Genomic DNA, 19,017 nt, shown 5'->3' on the forward strand with positions numbered 1-19,017 from the left:
ACAAAAACTGGCCTCAGCCTGTTCTTTCCTTGCGTCTGGTCCTGGTTTGGTCTTGAGTGAGAGTATGATATAAGATAGTGCAATGTATCCAGGAGATAATATGGAAGGGAGCTTGTGCCCTAAGCCCTGCTCCCTGATGAAATCGTTCTTAACTCTTCTCTGAAACTGATGCTGTTCTAGAGTGCTTTGTGTAGAACACGTTCCTCCCCAAATTGTGATGAGGGAAATGTGGTGTTCTTCCAGCTGAAGACAAGAAAGGAGGTGGCCCCATCCGGCTGCGAGCCACAGGCCGCAAGGATTCCATCTCAGAGGATGAGATGGTGCTGAGGGAGCGCAGCTACGACTACAAATTCCGATATTGTGGCCACTGTAACACTACTACAGACATCAAAGAGGCCAATTTCTTTGGCAGGTATGTTGGCAGAGCGTAATAAGGGTGCAGGACAGGAGTATGAGCAGCAGCAGAATGTTTCTGTCCGTCGGATAAAGCCTCACGTGTAGGCTCATGTGTGCGTTCATAAAGTGATGCTGACGCTGGTTTGCAGGGTTGAGAAGGATGACGGAAACCCTCATCCTTGTGTGGCTGCGTGAATAACAGGTTCCGTAGCAGATCCACAGAGGACCCAGTTGGGCTAGCGTTTCCAAAAAGCCATTTGGGATTGCAAACATGAATTCTGGGGATGGAGGGAACTAACGCAGAAAGCTCTATCTGGATCCGTAAGCGTAGGGAGTGGCAGCCTACTGATGATAGAAGCCACCTGAGGTTCTCGTGTCTGCTAGAGACTAGCTTTGGCTCTGAGCTGTGATCTCCAGTCTCTGCTCCTTTCACCCTAGCAATGCACAGTACATAGTCAGTGGGTCGGATGACGGCTCCTTCTTCATCTGGGAGAAAGAAACCACCAACCTTGTTAGAGTGCTGCAGGGAGACGAGTCGATTGTGAATTGTCTCCAGCCTCATCCCAGTTACTGCTTCCTGGCCACCAGTGGCATTGACCCAGTTGTACGACTGTGGAATCCCAGGCCGGAGGTAAGAGCCGCAGTAAAAGACTGTCTTGGTGACACGACGAGTAACGCAGAGCTTTTTCCTACTGGGATCTCTTGATGGTTGCAGCAGCTCCTTGTTCCCAGCTGTGTCTTGCTGAGTTCTCTCCCTTCTTGTCTTGCAGAGCGAAACCCTTAATGGCCGCGTGGTAGTGGACATGGAAGGTGCTTCCCAAGCTAACCAGAGACGAATGAATGCGGACCCGCTGGAGGTGATGTTGCTGAACATGGGGTACCGGATTACAGGACTGACCAGTGGTGGGGCTGGAGGCTCAGATGATGAAGACAGCTCAGAGGGGCAAGTCCAGTGCCGGCCCAGCTAAAACAGAACTGCCTCTCCTTCCTCCAATTGTTTGGCTGAAAGGGAACTTAGTTTCCTTGGTCCTGAACTTTCTCTGATGAACGACTGCACTGTATCGCACTATGCACAGAGTAGGACAAGCTGGCAGGGGCAGGAGCGGCCGTTTCTTTAAACCATCACCACCACCTCCTCCTCCTCCCGTCACGCTACTGAGCAGCATGGCAGTGCAGTCTGGGGTTTGCCTTTAGTGGAATTTAGTCCCGACAGGGATCTTTGAGTTGTCTGTAAGCGGTGTAAGCTGGTGACTTTTTCCAGAGCTGCTGTATGACCTGGTACAGAGCAATGTTGCCTGCATTCATGCATTTGTAGAGGGGATGTTAAATTCCTGAATAAAATACAAACCTAGGGCAGGGCTTATGGAATGAATTTACTGCAGTGATCTTGGTCTTGAAAGCCTGACTCTGCTCTTATGCTACCAGACTGTCTAGAGGCCCCTGGCTTTGGGTTGTTGGCCATGAAACACCTGTTTTGTCCCATAATTTCTTTCTTCTGGCTTCCATCTCTAACATATTGCCATCAGATGTGGCTGTGTTGTATTAAGGACTGGATACTGCCTGTCTTTTTCCCTGGGCATCTGTCTTAGTTGATGAATCAGTGAAGGCACTGAGTATGTGCAGCTCAGCAGGGCAGGATGTGCTTGCCCAGCTCTGATGCCTTCTTCTACGGTCTGTGAACCGGTGGAGAAAGGTGGCAGCAATGGGAGCAGGTTTTATCGGAGGCCTAGGACTCGCGTAGCTAAAGCTGCTGAGGAAAGGGGCTGGTAACAGCACTCTTCCAGGGCTTCTCTCTCTATTGCCCAAAACGTGCGTAGCTGTACTCACCTTCTCTCCGTGTCACCTGTGCTAGAGCTGAGAACGTTGCCATCATGTGTTTGTTGCAACTCATGTTTTGAGCTTTTAGACAGCAGCTTTTTTATGCAGCCAGCTGCTCTGTCTTGGCCTTTCCCACCTTGGTGGTGTAACAGCTGGTGGATTAGTGGTCCTCTCAGGAACCCTCCTTCCTCCTCCCATTCTCCACACACTGGCTCTGGCTGCACAGCCAGGACTACGCCCAGCAATGCAGCGCTGTACTTCCATCCCTTTCCCTCTCGTGTGACATGCAGCCCTGTTTTCCGCTCTTGCAGTTGCCAAACACTAAATATCGACTAGATCTTACACAGCTGTGCTACAACCCAATCTGAAGAGGTTGTTTTTTCTAGGACTATCAACTAAGACCAAAGAGCCCCTGGAGATCTTAACTGCTCTGCGCTGTCTCGTGTCTCTTACTGCTGAAGGTCTGAACATGCTAACCTTGGTCCCAGGGGTGAGATGCGTGTCCGGGAGCGTGCGCATGTGTGTGTGCTGCATTCGGGCTGTTCTTCCATGCGGTGCAATCCCTGGTCTTCCTGTTCCTGCTGCGGAAGGATGAGGGGCCTTCCTTTCCTCCTCCGGCTGCTTCTGGCTGCCAGGCGTTGATGAGAGAGACTGCGCAGTGCTGGCTGATCAAGGTAACTGGCTTCCTCTCCCTTCCAGAACAGTCTTTGTGAGATGAGAGAGCCTTGTGAGAGAGGGAGAGAGGTCACGGAGTCTCGTGGCTGGCAGCGTCTCTCAAAGGATGCCGTTCCCTGTGGGGGGAGGCCCCCCCAGCTCCCTCCTTGCAATCGCAGTGGAGCTAACTGGGATCTGATCTCTGCCCTTCAGACAACGAGGTCCGTCTGCTCTGTCACGTGTGGGTGAAAGCGAGCCGTAGCGAGCCCCGGTCGTGTGGGAGCGTGCCCCTTGCCACCAGAACCGACTGGCCACCCCGTGCTCTGATGGCAGGCTTCTCGTTTTCAGTTCAGCCAGGCTCACCCTCCATCTTCCCCTGCTGAAGCAGAGCTCTGCTGGGACGGATAGGTGCTGTCACTTGGCTGCTGAGGGCACGGTTGCTTGCTTTCACGCACTACCAGGGCGGTAGATGCGACTGCTTGCTCAGTTTACCTGTTTGGTTGTACACATGCTCTCCCGACCCAAGTCCACCCTGGCACTCAATGCTCTTCAAAACCCAGAGGTAATGGAAAATCCTCCTCACTCGGGTGGCTTTTTGACGTGGTCTGGCCTTTTCTTTTTTGCTTAAGGCTTTCCTACTAGATGCATCCTCATCCCCCGTCCTCCCACTCAAACTTTTTTTTTCAGCTTTCAGTAGACAATGTCTGCAGACTTTGATTTTTAAGCTGAGACTGCGATGGAAAGCTTGGAAAAGAACAGACCTGTCCCTTCCCATTCACCTTTAGCTGTGGCAGCTATTTTTTGTTGTTTTTACCTTTGTGAAACAGTGCAGCTCTTTTACCTGCCAGTTGCAGTGTGAAAGCTACAAGATTCCCTGCCTCTGCAGTGGATTGCTTTTTTTTTAATGGCTGCTTTGATTAAAAAGATAAATAATAATGGGAGAGAAGGGGAGAGAAAACTCTTTCTGCCTCTAGCCCCTTTTCCCCTTGTTGCGGGCAGATTGCCTGCTTTGGCGCTTGTTAATGAGGATCTTGTATTTATTGGTGAAGGAAAAAACATGCTGGGGAAGTAGGGAGAAGATGTTGCTTTATTGACCTCTGCCGTTTACTTCGACCCCCTCTTTGGGAAAGCTTCTTCCTGCTCTTTCTGGTTAACTCTTTCTAGCCTGGGATATGCAGGGATGCCTCCTTTATTTTTGTATTCTAGCAATGGGCTCTCCATGAGGAGACTCTAGGATTCTCAGTGTTGCGACGACCATTATTAATTCTAGCCTTTTCGAGTACTAAAGATGATCATCTCGTAAACTTTGCCCCTGCAGTTGTAGAGGTAACACACAAGCCTTACTGCCCTCGTTAGAAGGAGCAGAAAACTTGTTTCTGTGCTCCCTGGAAGAGAAAGAGTTAAGCAATTAAACAATTCTTTGTTCTAGTTCTTTCTTGGTGTCATTTTGTTCGGGGGATTATTGTGGCTTTGTTCCACTTTCCTCCTCCGTGGAGGTGGACGTGGGTGGGTGGAGGGTGGCCTGGTTGGGCTGGATGTTGGCTGTTCACCGGTGTTGCCCCTGTAAAATCGAGTGGGAAGGGGGCTGGGGAGCCTGGAACACGGCGCGTGGACTTGTAGCCGCAGAGTTAGTGCTGACGTTGGCTTATTACCCGGCTGTGGGGACTCGGATCTGGCTGCGTTTGGGAGCAGAGCCCACCTCTGGCTTGGTTTAGAGCTAACGCTGCGGGTGGCAGGGTGAGGATGAGAAGGGCTGCCTGGGGAAGAGAGGTGGTGCTCACACCTTACAGACAGATTAACGGTCATACGACGGAGTTACTTGCTCTGAATCGTGTTATGTCGGGGTAGGGGATAAAATTGACAAAATCTTCGAGTCCCTGCTTAATCCAAGAGTTAGAGGTGAACAGGGTCGCAAAAACCTGAGTAGGGAAAATAGCCCATCCGTCCTTTTAGCTCTTCTTAAATGGCCTCTTGCCCTGAGAAGCAAAACCCTGGCAGCTTAGGCTGTGGGGCAGACCCAGAGCCACCTACCTGAGTCACCTGTCTGAGTTACCGACTGTTCCTGAGAGCGTTTATTGCCTGGAAGTCTCGCACAAGCGTGGTGCGTTGGACATGAACATTCAGACCCAGAGGTGATCCCTTGCTAGAGGACGTCACAAACGCGCTTTCTCCTTCGGGCTCCTGCTGTAAAACCTCCCAAATGCTTTCCTGCCCTCCAAGCTGTGCAGTGCTGGGCCTCGGGTTAGAAAACCAGTCGGCTGTTTTCAGAATCTGCTTGAACTCTTCTCTGAGAAATTCCTGTTAGACACCTTTCTGCCGAAGGCCTTTTGAGGCCTCTTCGTTTCAGATCCTGTCTGATATAAACTACTGCTTTAAAAGGCAGCTCTGCTCCAACAAAGCAGTGTGCATCCGCAGCTGGAATTGGCAATCAGCTAATTAGGTCAGCTCTTGGGCTGAATGGTTGGACAAAGAGGAAGCATGGCAAGGGGAGCTGAGTGGTTGAATTGGGGGTGGAAACGGCTAGAAGGACCTAGAAAATCAGCTTTATTTGTAACTTGAGTAAGAGAATTGGATTGAGGGGTGGGGAGAGGAGCAATCCGCCCTGGGAAGCGGGGAGAGGAGCACCAGCAGCCCTAGGGATGAGCTCGCTTCTCTCTGCTGCGATCGTTGGCAGTGCCAGGAACGAGGCTGCACAGGGCTCAAGATGGCTCCCACCTCTGAGCAAAATGGGAGCAGGATGTCAGGAAGCTGCCTGCTGCTGCAGTGAGGAATTAAGCCCTCCGCGTGTTGTGCTCCTTGTGGCTCGTTCAGGCCTTGCTGCTGCAGGAGATGACACCGCTGGGAAACCCCTCCGGCGCTGGCAAGGAGGAAAGGTGGGCCTTTTTGTGGATCTCACTGCTGAGAAATCGCACTTGGCTCAGAGCTCTTCCACCTTGTGCCCCGTGTCCCCGAGAAACTGCTGGCTTTCCCTTTAAGCAACATAAAAGTTGCCCTGTGGCTGCGTCAGGTGGAGAGGGAGAGGGAAGGAAATGCAGCTTTCGAGTGACAGGGAGGCAGAAAAGACCCGAAGGTGAAAGCTGAGGGGCGAGATGGCTTAAGGGCACGCTTTTGGGGTGGGTGGCTGAGCCTGCGTATGTTCTTGCGCTGGTGAGTAGCACCATCATCAATACAGATGAGAGTGACGTTTCTGGTTCACGCTGAGCGATTAGAGGCTGTCAGACTGCAGCAGGCACAGACCACGGGAGAGGAGCAACAAAAACGCAAAGCGACCCGCCCCAGCATCACCTCCGGGGCGGAGGAAGGACGCCGTGGTGTCCTCCATCAGCCTGTGCCCCGGTGACGCTCTCGGTAGGCTCCTGCACGCGGTGGTGTTGCTGCCGCCGCCGCGGTTGTCAATGTCAGAAGGGGGAGGGGACCTCTTCCTCGAGTGGTTTGGTCCTGGCAGTCCCTGTAATGTTGGAGCTGTCACAACAGGGAAAGGTTCCCAAGGAAGCTGCTTACCGAACGAGAGCTGGCCGGGTGCCTGCTTCTTTCAGGCTCAGAGATGAGCCGGGGTAGAAAGGGGAGGTAACCGAATCCCTTCCAGCCTGAGCTCTGGCAGCGGTGCCGTGCGCTTGGGCTAAACCCGAGCTGGTGTGGGGTCCGGGCTGCTCCTTCCCAGGCTCTCCTGTCCGAGAGGCTTCGTGCCTCCAGGCTACGAGGCCGCGCTGGCCCCCGCAGGCATCGTCCCGAGGACGCTTTTGGCCGAGGGGAGGTAGAGGCGCTCCCTCGCTGACAAGAGGAGAGCGGAGCCGGTGGTGGCAAGTCGCTGGCAGAGAGGGGAGCGAAACCTTTTGTTTCTCGTCAAATGAGAGACTGCAAAAACAATGATGGCAGCGTTCCTGCTCCCTACGTTTAATCCACTATTGTAGCCAGGCAAGATAGCTGCAATAAAACGCCCGGCCGTTAATTTTATGCATGGGAAACTTCTTACCTGCTCTCCCCCCTGCCTCCCCCCGCCCCCCGTACCTCCGGTTTCTTTTCCAACTGCAGCTATTTTTCCCTGCTGACTTCAGGTGTTTTGTATTCTGCTTAGATCAATAGCAGAACAACGGCAGCCTTCCAGTTGTCACTAGGAAGACCCTGCTGTCAGCTACAGCTCACCCGTTTTCTGCCAGCGCGCTACGAGGGCTGGAGAGCCCTTCTGCCTGCCTGACAACCACACAGAAAGCTGTGCGGTACAGGAGCGCTGTATCGATTTTTTTTTTTTTTTTAAATCTAGCCTGGGGAAAACGGTGTGCTGTGCTCCAGCACTTGGGTTTGCCCTCCTGCGTTTGGTTTTAAGAGGCAATAAACCGGGCTGTCTGAGATGCCCCCCTGCCCGGGCGGGAGGGGAGGCCGTGTGGTGGCACTGCGGGGACGTGTGTCCTGCAGAGGCTGTCAGCGCCGTCCCTGCCGTGTGGCTTTGCCAGGGGAACTGGTCCCCGGTGATACGCTGCTTAGCAGCCTTTGAGACACGAGCAGGAAGAGCAAATCCATTGCCTAATCTGACAAACGTGCCAGGACCGCGTTAGCTGATGTGAACATTGGGCTCTGTTCGTGTATTTCAGCGATCTCTGGTACTTACGTTAGCTTGGAGCAAATCAATGCAAATATTTTTCTTCATAGAACAAAAAGCATTCACTGGAACACACACATACAACCTCTGTGTGTGTCTCCTACCCAAAGTGCCAAAATAGGAAGCGTTTTAGAAACCAAAGCACCGGGCATGGCTTTGCTCTCGAGTGTCTTTTTTTTTTTTTTTCCTTCGCTTTCTCTCTCTTTTGGAACTGGACTATTTTGTGAATCCCATCACCGTCGGATTACAAGGAGCACAGGCTCAGGCTCTTGATCAGCTCTGACGCAGTGACAGGTCATGCTGAGCCGATGCCTGCACTGCAGCTTGACTTGAGCTGCTCCCTGTGAGTGCCTGGGTGGGTGGCTCTGCCTCGGCCCTGACGCCTCTGCAGCTGCCCTCCCTCTCGGAGGGATCTGTTCCAAAACGTGGTCTAGACTAGGAGGTAAGGAGGGATGGTAGATGAGCCGAGGGCTTTGTAGAGGCGAGGAAACGTAGACTGCAGCGCGACACTAAGCTAGTTGCATTGAAGCTTGAGTACTCATATGACAAGTTAGGGTGTACGGAGGACGGGTAGGCCGTCTGAACTAGACTGTTAGCCAATGCTTTTACTGCCACACCGGCAAATCCAAACTGGGTCCCCTCTGATGTGCCTGTTCTCGGGGTAGAGGCTCCTGACATCCTGGGCTTTCAAGCTGGAAGCTTCGTTAGTCGATAATGTAGTGAGCGCGTAAGCACCGCGCTGTCCCCAGAGCGCTGCTCTTGGGAGGATGCTGACAAATGCGGAAGGCTGGCCTCAGCTTAATTTTTGAGCTAAGTCAGGTGATGGAAAGCAGAACGCTTGAGGTGGAGATGTGAAAAGTCTTTGAAGGAGAGGGTTTACGAGAAAAAACAGGCCGTTACGTGAAAGCTGTAACTTTGTGACACTGTTGGGAACGTGGCTCTCATCGTAACAGGGTTATGGATTGTTGATAACAAAAGCCAGCTCCTTGTGTGAGCACAGTGCTCGGCTCAGCCTTGCCTCTGTGGTATGACAGAGCTAAGATGGAGGAGCCACGTGCTGGAAGGGGATAAGAGCTTTATGAGCAACCCCCCCAGCTTCGTGCTGTCCAACACCACAAACTGTGCTGGAAGGAAACCTCTGCTAACTGTGGGCCTTGGAAATGCAGCTCGAGATCTCAACGTGAGGAGGACACGAGCGGTTTCCACGAAGAACACAGAAGGATTTGAAGAGGAGAGCGGGGTCCGGACGCTCGGCAGCTCTCCTGTGCCCGCTAGGCACAGCACCCCTGCCCTGGCTGCCTCGGGGTGTGGCAGGCAGTGTCATCCCTGTTCCTTCCACTAGTTCAGTGACTTGTCACTCCGTATTTTGCCGAGTGTGTTGTGGGGGTGGAAATCTGGAATAAACACATTTCTTCTTCAGCTTCCTCGCGTAGTTTGAATTCAACTTCCTAATAAAGCAATTGTTATTTTTCTAAGCCGATTCTCCAGGTGTAAGTGCTGTTCCTGCCCCTGCCCTCCCTCCAACTCCTCCTCTCCCGGGGGGTCGGGGGGGCGCTGCTTTTCCCCTGGGGACGTGGCAGGGGGTGGGGGGGGGGTTCACTGTCCCTACACCATTGGCACCCACACCCAGGGGGCAGCCCCTTGTCCCTGGGTGTGGGTGCCAATGGTGTCGGCCTTAGGGACTGCTACAGAGCACGCAGCCCGCTGTGAAGCGGCGCCGTGCCTGCGGGGGGCGTTGAGCCCCCGCACCTGGGTTGGGGGGGGGGTCCCCTAGGGGGTGTCCCCGACCCCTGCGGGCACCGGGCCTCTCCCACTTCCTGGTTACCGGCCGCACCCGGAAGCGGCCGCGCGGTTTCCAGGAAGTGACGCCATGGCGCGGCGGCCGGGCGGGGCGGGCGATGGCGGAAGCGGAGGCCAAGATGAAGCAGTTCCATGGCGGCGGGGGGGCCGGGCTGGACGCCGAGCGGGGCCGCTTCCCGTACTGCGTCGTGTGGACCCCGATCCCCGTGCTGACGTGAGGGCGGGCCCGGGGCTCGGCGGGGCCGGGGGCCCGGGGCTCGGCGGGGCCGGGGGCCCGGGGCTCGGCGGGGCCGGGGGCCCGGGGCTCGGCGGGGCCGGGGGCCCGGGGCTCGGCGGGGCCGGGGGCCCGGGGCTCGGCGGGGCCGGGGGCCCGGGGCTCGGCGGGGCCGGGGGCCCGGGGCTCGGCGGGGCCGGGGGCCCGGGGCTCGGGGCTGCCCGACCGCCTCGGGGGCTGCGCGGGGAAGGCTTTGCCGGGAGCCGGCTTCTCTCCGCAGGAAGAAGGAAAGCGGCTCGGCCTCGGGGGATTTTCGCGGCTGGGGAGCGAAGGGTTTGGCCGCGGGGGGCCTCCCGCCGCCTCCTGCCCCGAGGGGAGCCTCTCTGCTTCGCTTCGGACGAGTTTTGCTTTTCCCAGCGGTGCTGGCCGGGTGTAGGCAGGCTTCAAGGAGAGTTTCGGTGTGGTTTTTTTTCCTTTGTTTTTTTTTTCCTCCAGTCGTGGGAAAATGGAAAGCCGTAACATGTCGCTTTGGGGGGGGGCTGAGAGCCCGGAGGTTTATTTTCATACCTTCCTCTTGCCCTCCAGTTACAAGCGGGTGTCAGTGTTTACTGAGCCAGGGCTGAAAGTCAGGTCGAAGACGTGGCGCGGTCTGTGCCGGGACTGGGAACGGCGCCGTAACCCTCTTCAGCTGGGAGAAGACTTCCCCGTTCTGCCCCACGTGCACAAACCTGCCTTGATTTTTATCTTTTCTTTTTCACACGGCTTAACTTTCCATCCTCGGAGCATTTTCCAAAGCTTTCAACCTTCTTATCTCCCCCCGGGACTGCTGAGGAGAGCTGTCCCGCCGGAGCTAGTGGGCGTCCCTGTTTGTTTGTGGGCTCGTTCCCCAACGAGCAGTGGCATCTTCCTGTTGATTTTGTCTTGCAGCGGAAATTTCAGCGTCGTTATTTGGCAAAATCTCTCGCTAGATTGCATAATTGCCCCAATTTTCTTCCTCTGACATTTCCTGTCATCCCTGGGTTTGGAGGCTTGAAAGCTAGTCAGCGTCGGGGGGAGAATTAAGGAGAGGAAGAAATGTTTACGCCTTTGAAGGTGGCAAAGCTGTGACAAGGCTGCGTTCAGCTGCACCTCCTGGCTGATAAAAGACGGCTCTGCGCAGACAGTGAAGCTGCCTGGCTGCTTTGCATCGCACCAGATAGGAAAACGCAGAGGTTAAGTGATTCAAGTGCTGAAACTTTGCAGGAACCCTTTCCCTGCGTGGCGGGGTTAAGTTATCAACAGGAGCTGGGCGCAGTTTATCTCCTCAGCTGCGCTCGCCAGCGTGTTTGGCTTTATCTGCTCGTTCTGGTGGGTTTAGGATCTCTCTAATTGAGCTGTGGCTCGCGAATCTGTTCCTGTGTAACCTTGCTGTAATGTCATCTGAAACATTAGTCGCTGGGCACGGTCCCGTGCGGGGAGGGGAGGGAGAAATCGGAGAGGGGGCAGCAAACCTGAGGGCGCTGGAGGATGTGGGCGAGCGCTGGTGCTTGGCCTGAAATGCTTCGTAGGGATCACGGGGGATCCGAGGGGGAGATAAAGAACTGCGGCTCTCCGGAGCTGCAAATATCAAGGGAGGAGGAGAAGTTTTTGAAACAAGGAGGTTGTTTAGGGAGGGAGTGCTCCTCCTGGAGCCAGCAGCCCCGCTTTCCACCTGAGGTGCCAGAATCCAGTTCGCAGTGCGAACGGGAAGATGGGCAGGGAGACCTTTTTTTCTCAGTCGTTGAAGTGGGAAGTCCAGCTTTATCTCACGACTGTTTCTTCCGGACCTAACCTTTTTTTTTTTTTTTTTTTTTTTTTAAAGAGGAAACACAAATGGGGTTGTTTGGGAGCCCGGGGCTTGCCCTTCCCTGGCAGGGGGCGCGGGCGGTGCAGGCCGTTGGAGTCCTGCTCGTCCTGTAACTGCAGCCACTCGAAAACTGCCTTGAAAACAAAAAAAAAAACCTTGAAAAGTGAAAACTTGAAGCCTGACCACCCTGCGGATGAGCCGACTCTAGATCAGCTCATCGGGGGGGGCACAGCTCTGGGCGCTTTTCCTTTCCAGCTCAAGCATGCTTTTCCTTTGCTTGCACCTCTCCTGCTTCCACCTCCCGGCCGGGTGTAACGCAGTAACCGTGCCCGCCTGTCCCGTGCTGTGCAGTTCGTTGCGCGGCCGCTCCCGCAGGCTCCTGGCAGCATGCTGCACGCTCTCGGCGCGATCGGGGGGCAAATATCTCAGCCTGACGCTTCGCTTGTTGCCTCGGTAGATGGCTCTTCCCTATCATCGGCCACATGGGCATCTGCACGTCGACCGGAGTCATCCGGGACTTTGCGGGGCCGTACTTTGTCTCGGTAAGTAGGTGACAAATCCGGGTCCTCAAGGCGAATCCTGTGCTTGGTCCGGGTCTCACCTCTGCTGGTGGTTTCTGAGCCACCCCCTGTCTTTTGCAGCTCCGAGTTGTGCAAAGCAACGGCTTTAGATGTTTCCGAGGCCATGGATCTGTGCCGTTACTCTGGAGATTGCTGTCAGTGCAGATCATCCAGGGGGGTGATAAACAGCGGCTGGTTTGGTTTGGTGAGCAGGAGGTGAAGAATCCTGTGGTCCATGCTCTTAATGGGGACTTTTGGACCCGAATTCTTTTGCGATAACCCACGTTTCAGAAGCTGCTTTCGAACTTCCTCGGTATGCCTGCTGCTATCATGGTGCGTGGCAGCAGATGTGAGACGATATTCTTCGCAGTCTGTTGGATTCTGCGAGTAAGGGAATTTTTAGGTGGGATAATTAATGCTCCTTAAAGATTAGGACGCTTCCAACTTAGAGTTAGCAAGGCATTAACAGTTTACAGGAAGGGAGCATGGTGCATGCACCACGTAGCCGGGTAATGCCACCGCGTTTAGAGCACGAATGCACTCACACCCCAAACGAGTGTGTGTACGAATACAACTGAGACCTGAGTCCAGGCACGCAGCTGAGATCGGTGTCTAGAGGCTGTTGAGGCAACGTGGCAGCGTCGTCGCTGCGCGATCACAGGCTCGGAGGTTTCCAGCAAGAGTTGTGTCATGAATATTGTGCGGGGTTATCCTCACGAGATATCTTTTTTCTGTTTTATTTGTAGGAAGACAACATGGCGTTTGGGAAGCCAGTGAAGTAAGTGCTCCCGTTGCTTTTTATTAAACTAAGCAGCTGACGTGCAGATGTCCTTTAATTCGTGGAGGCAGCCAGGCCATAATACTGCTCTTCTCGTTGTTCAGATAACCTAACTCAAGTGGACGGCTGCTGTGTCTGTGCTTTTCAAGAAACCACGTTAAGTTCAACCTTTTTAGAAGCGTGGCAGCAGTATAATGGCATTAAGAACTATAGCTGTGTGGAGCCTTTACAAGGACAAAAGACCAAAACGTTTTAGGATAATGTTAGCAACAAGTGCTCCAAGTAAATGGTGCCTGTACTAATGAACTGTCATCACTCCCATCTTGTTAATGATTTTCTGGGGTAGGAGGAGAGGTTCCTGGGCTTTGTGTGTCTGTCAGATCGCGTTTATGTTTTAAATGGCCTGCAGGCTTCATCTCACAGCACATGAAAGCAGTTCAGAGGGGCCTGTACCCCTGAGGTCTGCAGTTTCTCTGTCTGGAGTGCCCCAGGGCGGAGGGTGCTGAGCGTTAGTTTCTGCAGCATGTGCTCGTCTCGAAGGCTGCAGTTCCTTGGGCTCCAGAGGCAGCCTTTTCCCGAAATCCTTTAAGCAGCTTCCTGCTGGGAAGAGCAAAAAGTTGTAGGGGAGCAGCAGCAAAGCCAAGGGGTCGCAGAAGGGCTCTGTTCTCATTTTCCAGGTACTGGAAGCTGGATCCTGGCAAAGTGTACTCCTCCAATCCCAACATGTGGGACACGGCTGTGCACGATGCCTCGGAGGAGTACAAGCACCGAATGGTACGGCCGCGGTGCCCGTGTCCCGTCTGGAGCGGTACCTCCCCGGGGCTGGGGTCCTTCCTGCAGGAGTGGGACCTGTGGGCCTGCACCAGCCCCGTGTGCAGGGCCGGGGAGCCTTGAGGGCAGGATTTCTAACGCTCTGCCCCTTCTTCTGTTCCAGCACAACCTTTGCTGTGATAACTGCCACTCTCACGTGGCTCTGGCCTTGAACTTGATGAGATACGACAACAGCACCTCCTGGAACATGGTCAAGCTCTGCTTCTTCTCGCTCCTGTACGGGAAGTATGTAAGGTGAGCTGAGAGCAGTCTAGATCCAGCAGGCAAAGGGGCTTTGTTTCTTTTGTTCTTCCCATCCCTCCAGAGCTTCAGCCTCTCTTGGAAAAGGGAGGAACGTCTCTTCCCCCGTGACACGTGGGGGAATGTTGCTGGTAGGTGGTGCTGTCACAGCCTGTTCTTAAGCAAAGAACCAGGAGCGTTGTCTGGGTTGCACTGGATGCTGCTCCTGAAATACTGTCTCTAGCAACTAATGTAGGGTGCCAGGAATTTGGGAAATGCTAGCTAGAGCAAATACTGCTCTCTGTGTTGTCTTTTGGCTGGGTTAGGTCAGAACAGAAGGTCACAGAATGGCTTCTCTCCAAGGATTGCTGGTTTCTCTTCCCTCTCTTGAATCCTGTTTACACTAAAACTAGTCTGATTTCCAACTGGCGTGGTGCTTCCAGCTTGAGTGGAGAGGGAAACCCTGAGCATTCCTTATTAGAAAGAGCTCTTAATCTCCATTTTATCTCCTTGGGCCTGGAGAGGAGATTCTGCGAGGACAGCCCTGCACAAAGGTTTCGCGTTGCTTCCCTTCTGCTGGGTCTGGCCTCTTCTGGAAGAGCTCTGCCAGCTTTCGTGCAAGCGTGGTCCCCGCTGCGCTGGGTAAATCCACCAGCAGCCTGAACGTTGAGGCTGACTGAAACGGGGTTTCATTGTTTGTCTGTGGAGATATGAAACATGCCAAAGTCATAGACTTTGACCTGGATTTGAGCTGGGAGGCGAGTCCAGCCCTGTTGCTCATGATGTAGTTATTTGTGGACCTGATTTAATCTCAAATTTTTAACGCATACTGCGTCTCCAGGACACAGCGTGTGGCAGTGCTAGAACTGGATAAGAAAGACACCCGTCTCCCTCTGGTTTCTCCACTTACCATCACTTCCTTCTCTCCCCTCCTGTCTTCCTCTGCTGACTTCTTATGTTTAAACCCTCCCCCTATTGTGTGTTTTTTTTTCCCCCATCTTGCAGCATAGGGGGATTTGTGAAGACCTGGCTTCCCTTTGTCCTCTTCCTGGGGGTGATCCTGACGGTGGTTCTGACACTTCACCTGCGGTGATGACAGCTGTGAACTCCCCGTTCTGTGGGCACACGAAGGAAGAAACTGTGACTGCTTGACCCAGCGAGGTGGAGGCAGGGGACTCTGGGAGGCGTTTTCTGGGGAAGGTGGCAACTCCACTCCATTGTAACAGCTCATCTTTGTTTCCTGGGACTGGCTTCTTACCCTTCTGTTTCTGTTCTGTCGATGGTGTCTCCCAACGTCACGGGTCCCGAAGCCTCCTGATCCCTCCCTGAATATGCTCCCTCTCTGCAATTTGGTAGGTAGAAATGCGATCAGGAAAGGAGAGGCGTGGGCACCTTGGCGTTCTGTGCGAGGTAGAGCTGCGAGGCAAACCCTGCCTCCTGGTTCAGGAGCGCAGGCAGCCACACCTCGTAAGGTTCTCTCTGATCACTTGGGTTCTTCCTCTTGGCAGACTTCATCAAATGCTTCCCGGGGTTTCCAGTCTCCGAGGGGGAGTTGTTTCCCTGTTGCACGACTCTCCTGTAGCACACGTTTCACAGTGGAGGTGCGGGGCTCCTCCTGGGGGTGCACGGTGCCGCAGCACTCGCTGCCAGTCTCCCCAGTAGTGCCAGAAAGGTGTTGACGGCGCAGCTCTCCTCTGAGGAGACACACAGAGGAACGCTCCGTGGCGGGGCAGATTCGTCTGGTCCTGCTGGTGAGCCCAGAAAAGCAGGAAAGTAGATCGACTGGCTTGGGTATGGCTCGTGGCAGTCTGCACACTTTCAATAGCATGTCGCAGAGTTGGGAGTCTGCTGCCAAATCCCTTTTAGCTTGTGCCAGAGAAAATCTAGCTTCCCCGCTTCTCCCTGGGCTCTGAACGCCTAAAATTGGCGTTACACTTCTCCCAAGCTGCTTAAGCTTTCCTTTGATCCCCAGCACTTTGCATGTCACAGAAATCACGCCTGCAGAGGTGGCGGCGGCAGCAGCAGCAGGTACTTGCTCCCGGGACAGAAGGCTTTGGGGTTGCGAAAGCATCCGTGCCTTGCAGAGCAGTGCCCGAGTCCTGAGCTTAGCGGGGCCAACGGAGATTTAAAGAGGTGGAGGGACTGGAAGGCGGACGTGCTCTGCCGGGGCTTTGCAGCGGCCAACAGGGCGCTGCTGTCTTGTGGCTGGTGCTGGGGTGGTGGATGGGAGGCTGTGGCGTGTTCTGAAGAGCACACCTGGGGTAAAAGCACTTGGAATGTGAAGAATGCTGGTCTGGCAGCGCTGGGGGTCTGATGGCCCCTTTGAGCCCTGGACCAGGCAGAATGGCTCCTAGAGGGGTCGGTGGTCTGTGAGTGCTGAGCAGGGAGTGCGTCTGGGTGTCAGGAATCTGTCTGTGGAGGCTCTGGCGTGCAGATGCTGCTTTCTGGGCTGCTCTTAGCCAGGCGGCTTTCAGGTGTCACTGAAGGGCTGCGTGCCATTAAGCAGATCCCCTCTGATTGCAGAGGAAGGGTTGGCTTTTCCTCTCCTGCCTTGAAAGGCCGGCTCTTTACTCCACTACCTGATGGATTTCAGCCTCAAGGAGTGCTCGTGGCCAGCAAGAAAGCTCTTTTTGTCTGCGTGCCATCCCTGTGGCTTCCTCTGATGTGGAAGCCCTTTCAGTCACCCTGCTGGCTCTGGAGGCCGTCCTTTTTTTGCCTCCCCATCTGCTTCCATCCTCCTGACCCCTGTAGCTCTGTAGGAGGGCTGGGGGCTCCTCTTGGGCTTCTCGAATTCTGCATTTCCTCCTCGGTCACATTTAAATAGCCCCTTAAACCTCTTCGTTCTCCCTAGCACCCAGTTGGCTCTGTCACCTGGTGCTGGCCTGTCCGGGGTGGGAGCACCTCGGTGCCCTTCCCCACGTACCTGGAGCTGAAGCGGTTGTCGGCGTCTCCTGTGTGCAGTCATTTAAACCTGAGTGGAGAGCAGCTGGAGGGTGCCGAGGCCGATTAGAAAGCCGAAACCTCGATCAAAGAGAACCTTACAAGGAAAAGATGGAATCTTACGGAGCTGCCCTGCCTCGCTGCGGTCGCCGCACGGCGGGGTGGCTGGCTACCGTGCCCTAGGACAAGCCAGTGGAACAGGAGAGATCAGTCCTTTGCCCCGATTTTTAATTTTAGCATGATTCCTCAGAGTGTCCTGCCAAGGATGCGCCAGGAGTCCCTGGCCCCAGGGCTGAAGCCAACCTGTCTTACGCAGTAGCAATAACCTAGAGACTCTTCGGGCTGTCTCACACGTTGATGCAGTGTTTTATCGATAAGCTATACAAGCGTTGCCAAAGCCGAGGCTTCGAGGTGTCAGGGGAGGCCAGGAGCGGGGCTGCTGGCCGCGATCCCTGCTCCTGGGACTTCAGAAAATGCCGAGTGCCATTCCCCACCGTGAAAATCCTTCTTTGCTCCCTGTGCTTTTTATTTTTTTATTTTTTTTTAACCAGATCTGGGTTTTGAACGGAGGCTCTTACCCTGCAAATGAGCCCTGCAGGACCTCAGGCTGCGGAGCTGCTTCCCCTGCACCTCGACTGACAGCAGGGCAGGATGGCTCCGCGCGTCCGGAGGGAGCACGGGCGGCTCGACAGCAGGGTCTGAAGCAGAGGTAGCACGGAGCCAGCCCCAGCAGCCTTACTGGCCTCCCAGAGCTCTCTGTGCCTGCAGGATGGTTCCTGCAGAGAGGCTGGATGTGGGCTGGGCAGATTTACTGCTTCACCACGCCGCTGGGGCTGCGGGAGCGCGGAGAGACGGGCGGTGCGTGGGGAGCGGGCTGTTTCCTCTGGCTGGGAGGTGGGTGGGTGAGGAACGTGCTTTCCTTGCAGCATCCTTCATCTCGCTGCCAGCTCCTTCGCAGCGCCTTGCCCGTAGCCTCATAAAGGTTCCCCCTGTCCCTTTCCTCCCCGATGCCGCTTTTATGGTCCCCTCCTTTCTCCTTTGCACGTGCTTGTGCTGCAGAGCTCCGTGGCTCTGCCGTGCTCTTCGGCGAGGGCCAGCCCTCCGTACCCTCTTCCTTTGTTCTCTTGATCTCTGTGGGGCGCTGGATTACTTTGTAAATATTTAAACTCTGCTTCTGTGGTTTCATAATCCTGACGGTAGGGGAAATAAACTTATTTCTGTGGATGTCTCCAGGTGCCTCTCTTATTGTCAAGACTTTTCTCCTTCAGAAGCAGGCTCGCTCTCCCCCCGGCCGCCTGAGCTGCAGCCTCCTGCCCGCAGGCAGCGCGAGGAGCTGGCCCTCGAAGGCCCCTACACCTTTTATTTTACAGACCTGCCCTTGCTGCGTGGCAGAAGTCACGGTCCTGTTTTCAGAGCTGCTGTGGGGAAGGGGGGGGGCTGGGGAGCGGCAGGGATGGCGCTGGGAGCTGCTTGCTGCAGAGCTGGAAGCCTTTGCTGCAGTGCAGGCAGACCCCGCGCCGTGCCAGAGCTTTAATGCCAGGTCTCTCAAAGCCAGGGCCCTTCTGCGGGCCTTTGTTTAGGGGAAGGGGCTGTGCCTGCTCCTGCCTTGTGCTGGGCTCGTCCCTAACCCCCTGCCAGCTCAGCAGAGCCCTGTGTGCCCCCGACCAGGCAGAGAGCCGAGCATTTGGGGAGGAGGATGCTCTTTGATAACCCCCCCCCTCGTAGGTTTTATCTCGTTTAGCTGTGAATGGTTTCCCTTCACGCAGCCTGAGGTCTTGGCGTCCCTCTTTTCTCAGAGTCTGGGGGGGTTCTCGTCCCCCAGCTCCTCAAAGCTCGGAGCCCCTGTGGCTTCCCTCGCCCCGTGAGCTGCTGGAGAGGGGCTGCGGGCGCTGAGAGCAGAGGGGGGGCAAAGAGCCGGCCTCATCCTGCCCTCCCAGCAGGGGATGGGGATGGCAGCGGGGGAGCTGGGCCTCAGCGTGCTCCGGGGAGTGCTAACAGCAGCCACTCCTCCCTTACAGCTGACATCCAGAGCCTGGAGCTGGGCGGTGGGGGATGCAGAAAAGCCCTAAAATTCGGGAAAATTCAGCCGTGCGCCTTAAAATTTGGCTGGGGGATTTACCAGCGCAGCCGTTTTGTGAAGCGCTGCCCGGATCCCCTCCTGCGTGCCCCCTCGACACAAGCTGCGCTGCCCGGCAGCTCTGCAGCCTGGCCCCTGCCTCCCCTGGGGCTGCGGAGCCTCGCGCCGAGGTTTTATCACGGGAGCTCGAGGCGAGGACCCCAAGGACCTGCCGTGGCCGCGCGGCTCTGCCCTGGGCGTGGGGCTGGGGGCTCTCGCCCCTTTTTGCTCCGTGGGGAGCGCGGTGTGGGTGCGGTGGTTGGTGGCAG

General features: G+C 55.3%; 2 protein-coding genes across 3 annotated transcripts in view; both read left to right on the forward strand.

The window, feature by feature from the left end:
* The window catches only part of WDTC1 (WD and tetratricopeptide repeats 1), a 27,256-nt gene extending 22,960 nt beyond the window's left edge, over positions 1 to 4,296 (forward strand). For both annotated transcript variants that reach the window (XM_040534806.1, XM_040534807.1), the window contains exons 14-16: positions 244 to 412; positions 835 to 1,027; positions 1,167 to 4,296. In XM_040534806.1, coding sequence (XP_040390740.1) covers positions 244 to 412; positions 835 to 1,027; positions 1,167 to 1,364 — 560 coding nt within the window. In that variant the 3' untranslated portion in view covers positions 1,365 to 4,296. The remainder of the gene's footprint in view (positions 1 to 243; positions 413 to 834; positions 1,028 to 1,166) is intronic.
* A 5,026-nt stretch (positions 4,297 to 9,322) lies between these two features.
* Positions 9,323 to 17,856, forward strand: TMEM222 (transmembrane protein 222). The gene is made up of 6 exons (XM_040534818.1): positions 9,323 to 9,479; positions 11,762 to 11,846; positions 12,611 to 12,642; positions 13,320 to 13,416; positions 13,577 to 13,707; positions 14,698 to 17,856. The coding sequence occupies exons 1-6, from the start codon at positions 9,364 to 9,366 to the stop codon at positions 14,783 to 14,785; spliced, it is 549 nt and encodes a 182-aa protein (XP_040390752.1). The 5' UTR covers positions 9,323 to 9,363; the 3' UTR covers positions 14,786 to 17,856.
* Positions 17,857 to 19,017: the final 1,161 nt, after the last annotated feature.

This window comes from Cygnus olor, chromosome 23 (assembly GCF_009769625.2).
Source record: "Cygnus olor isolate bCygOlo1 chromosome 23, bCygOlo1.pri.v2, whole genome shotgun sequence".
NCBI lineage: Eukaryota > Metazoa > Chordata > Aves > Anseriformes > Anatidae > Cygnus > Cygnus olor.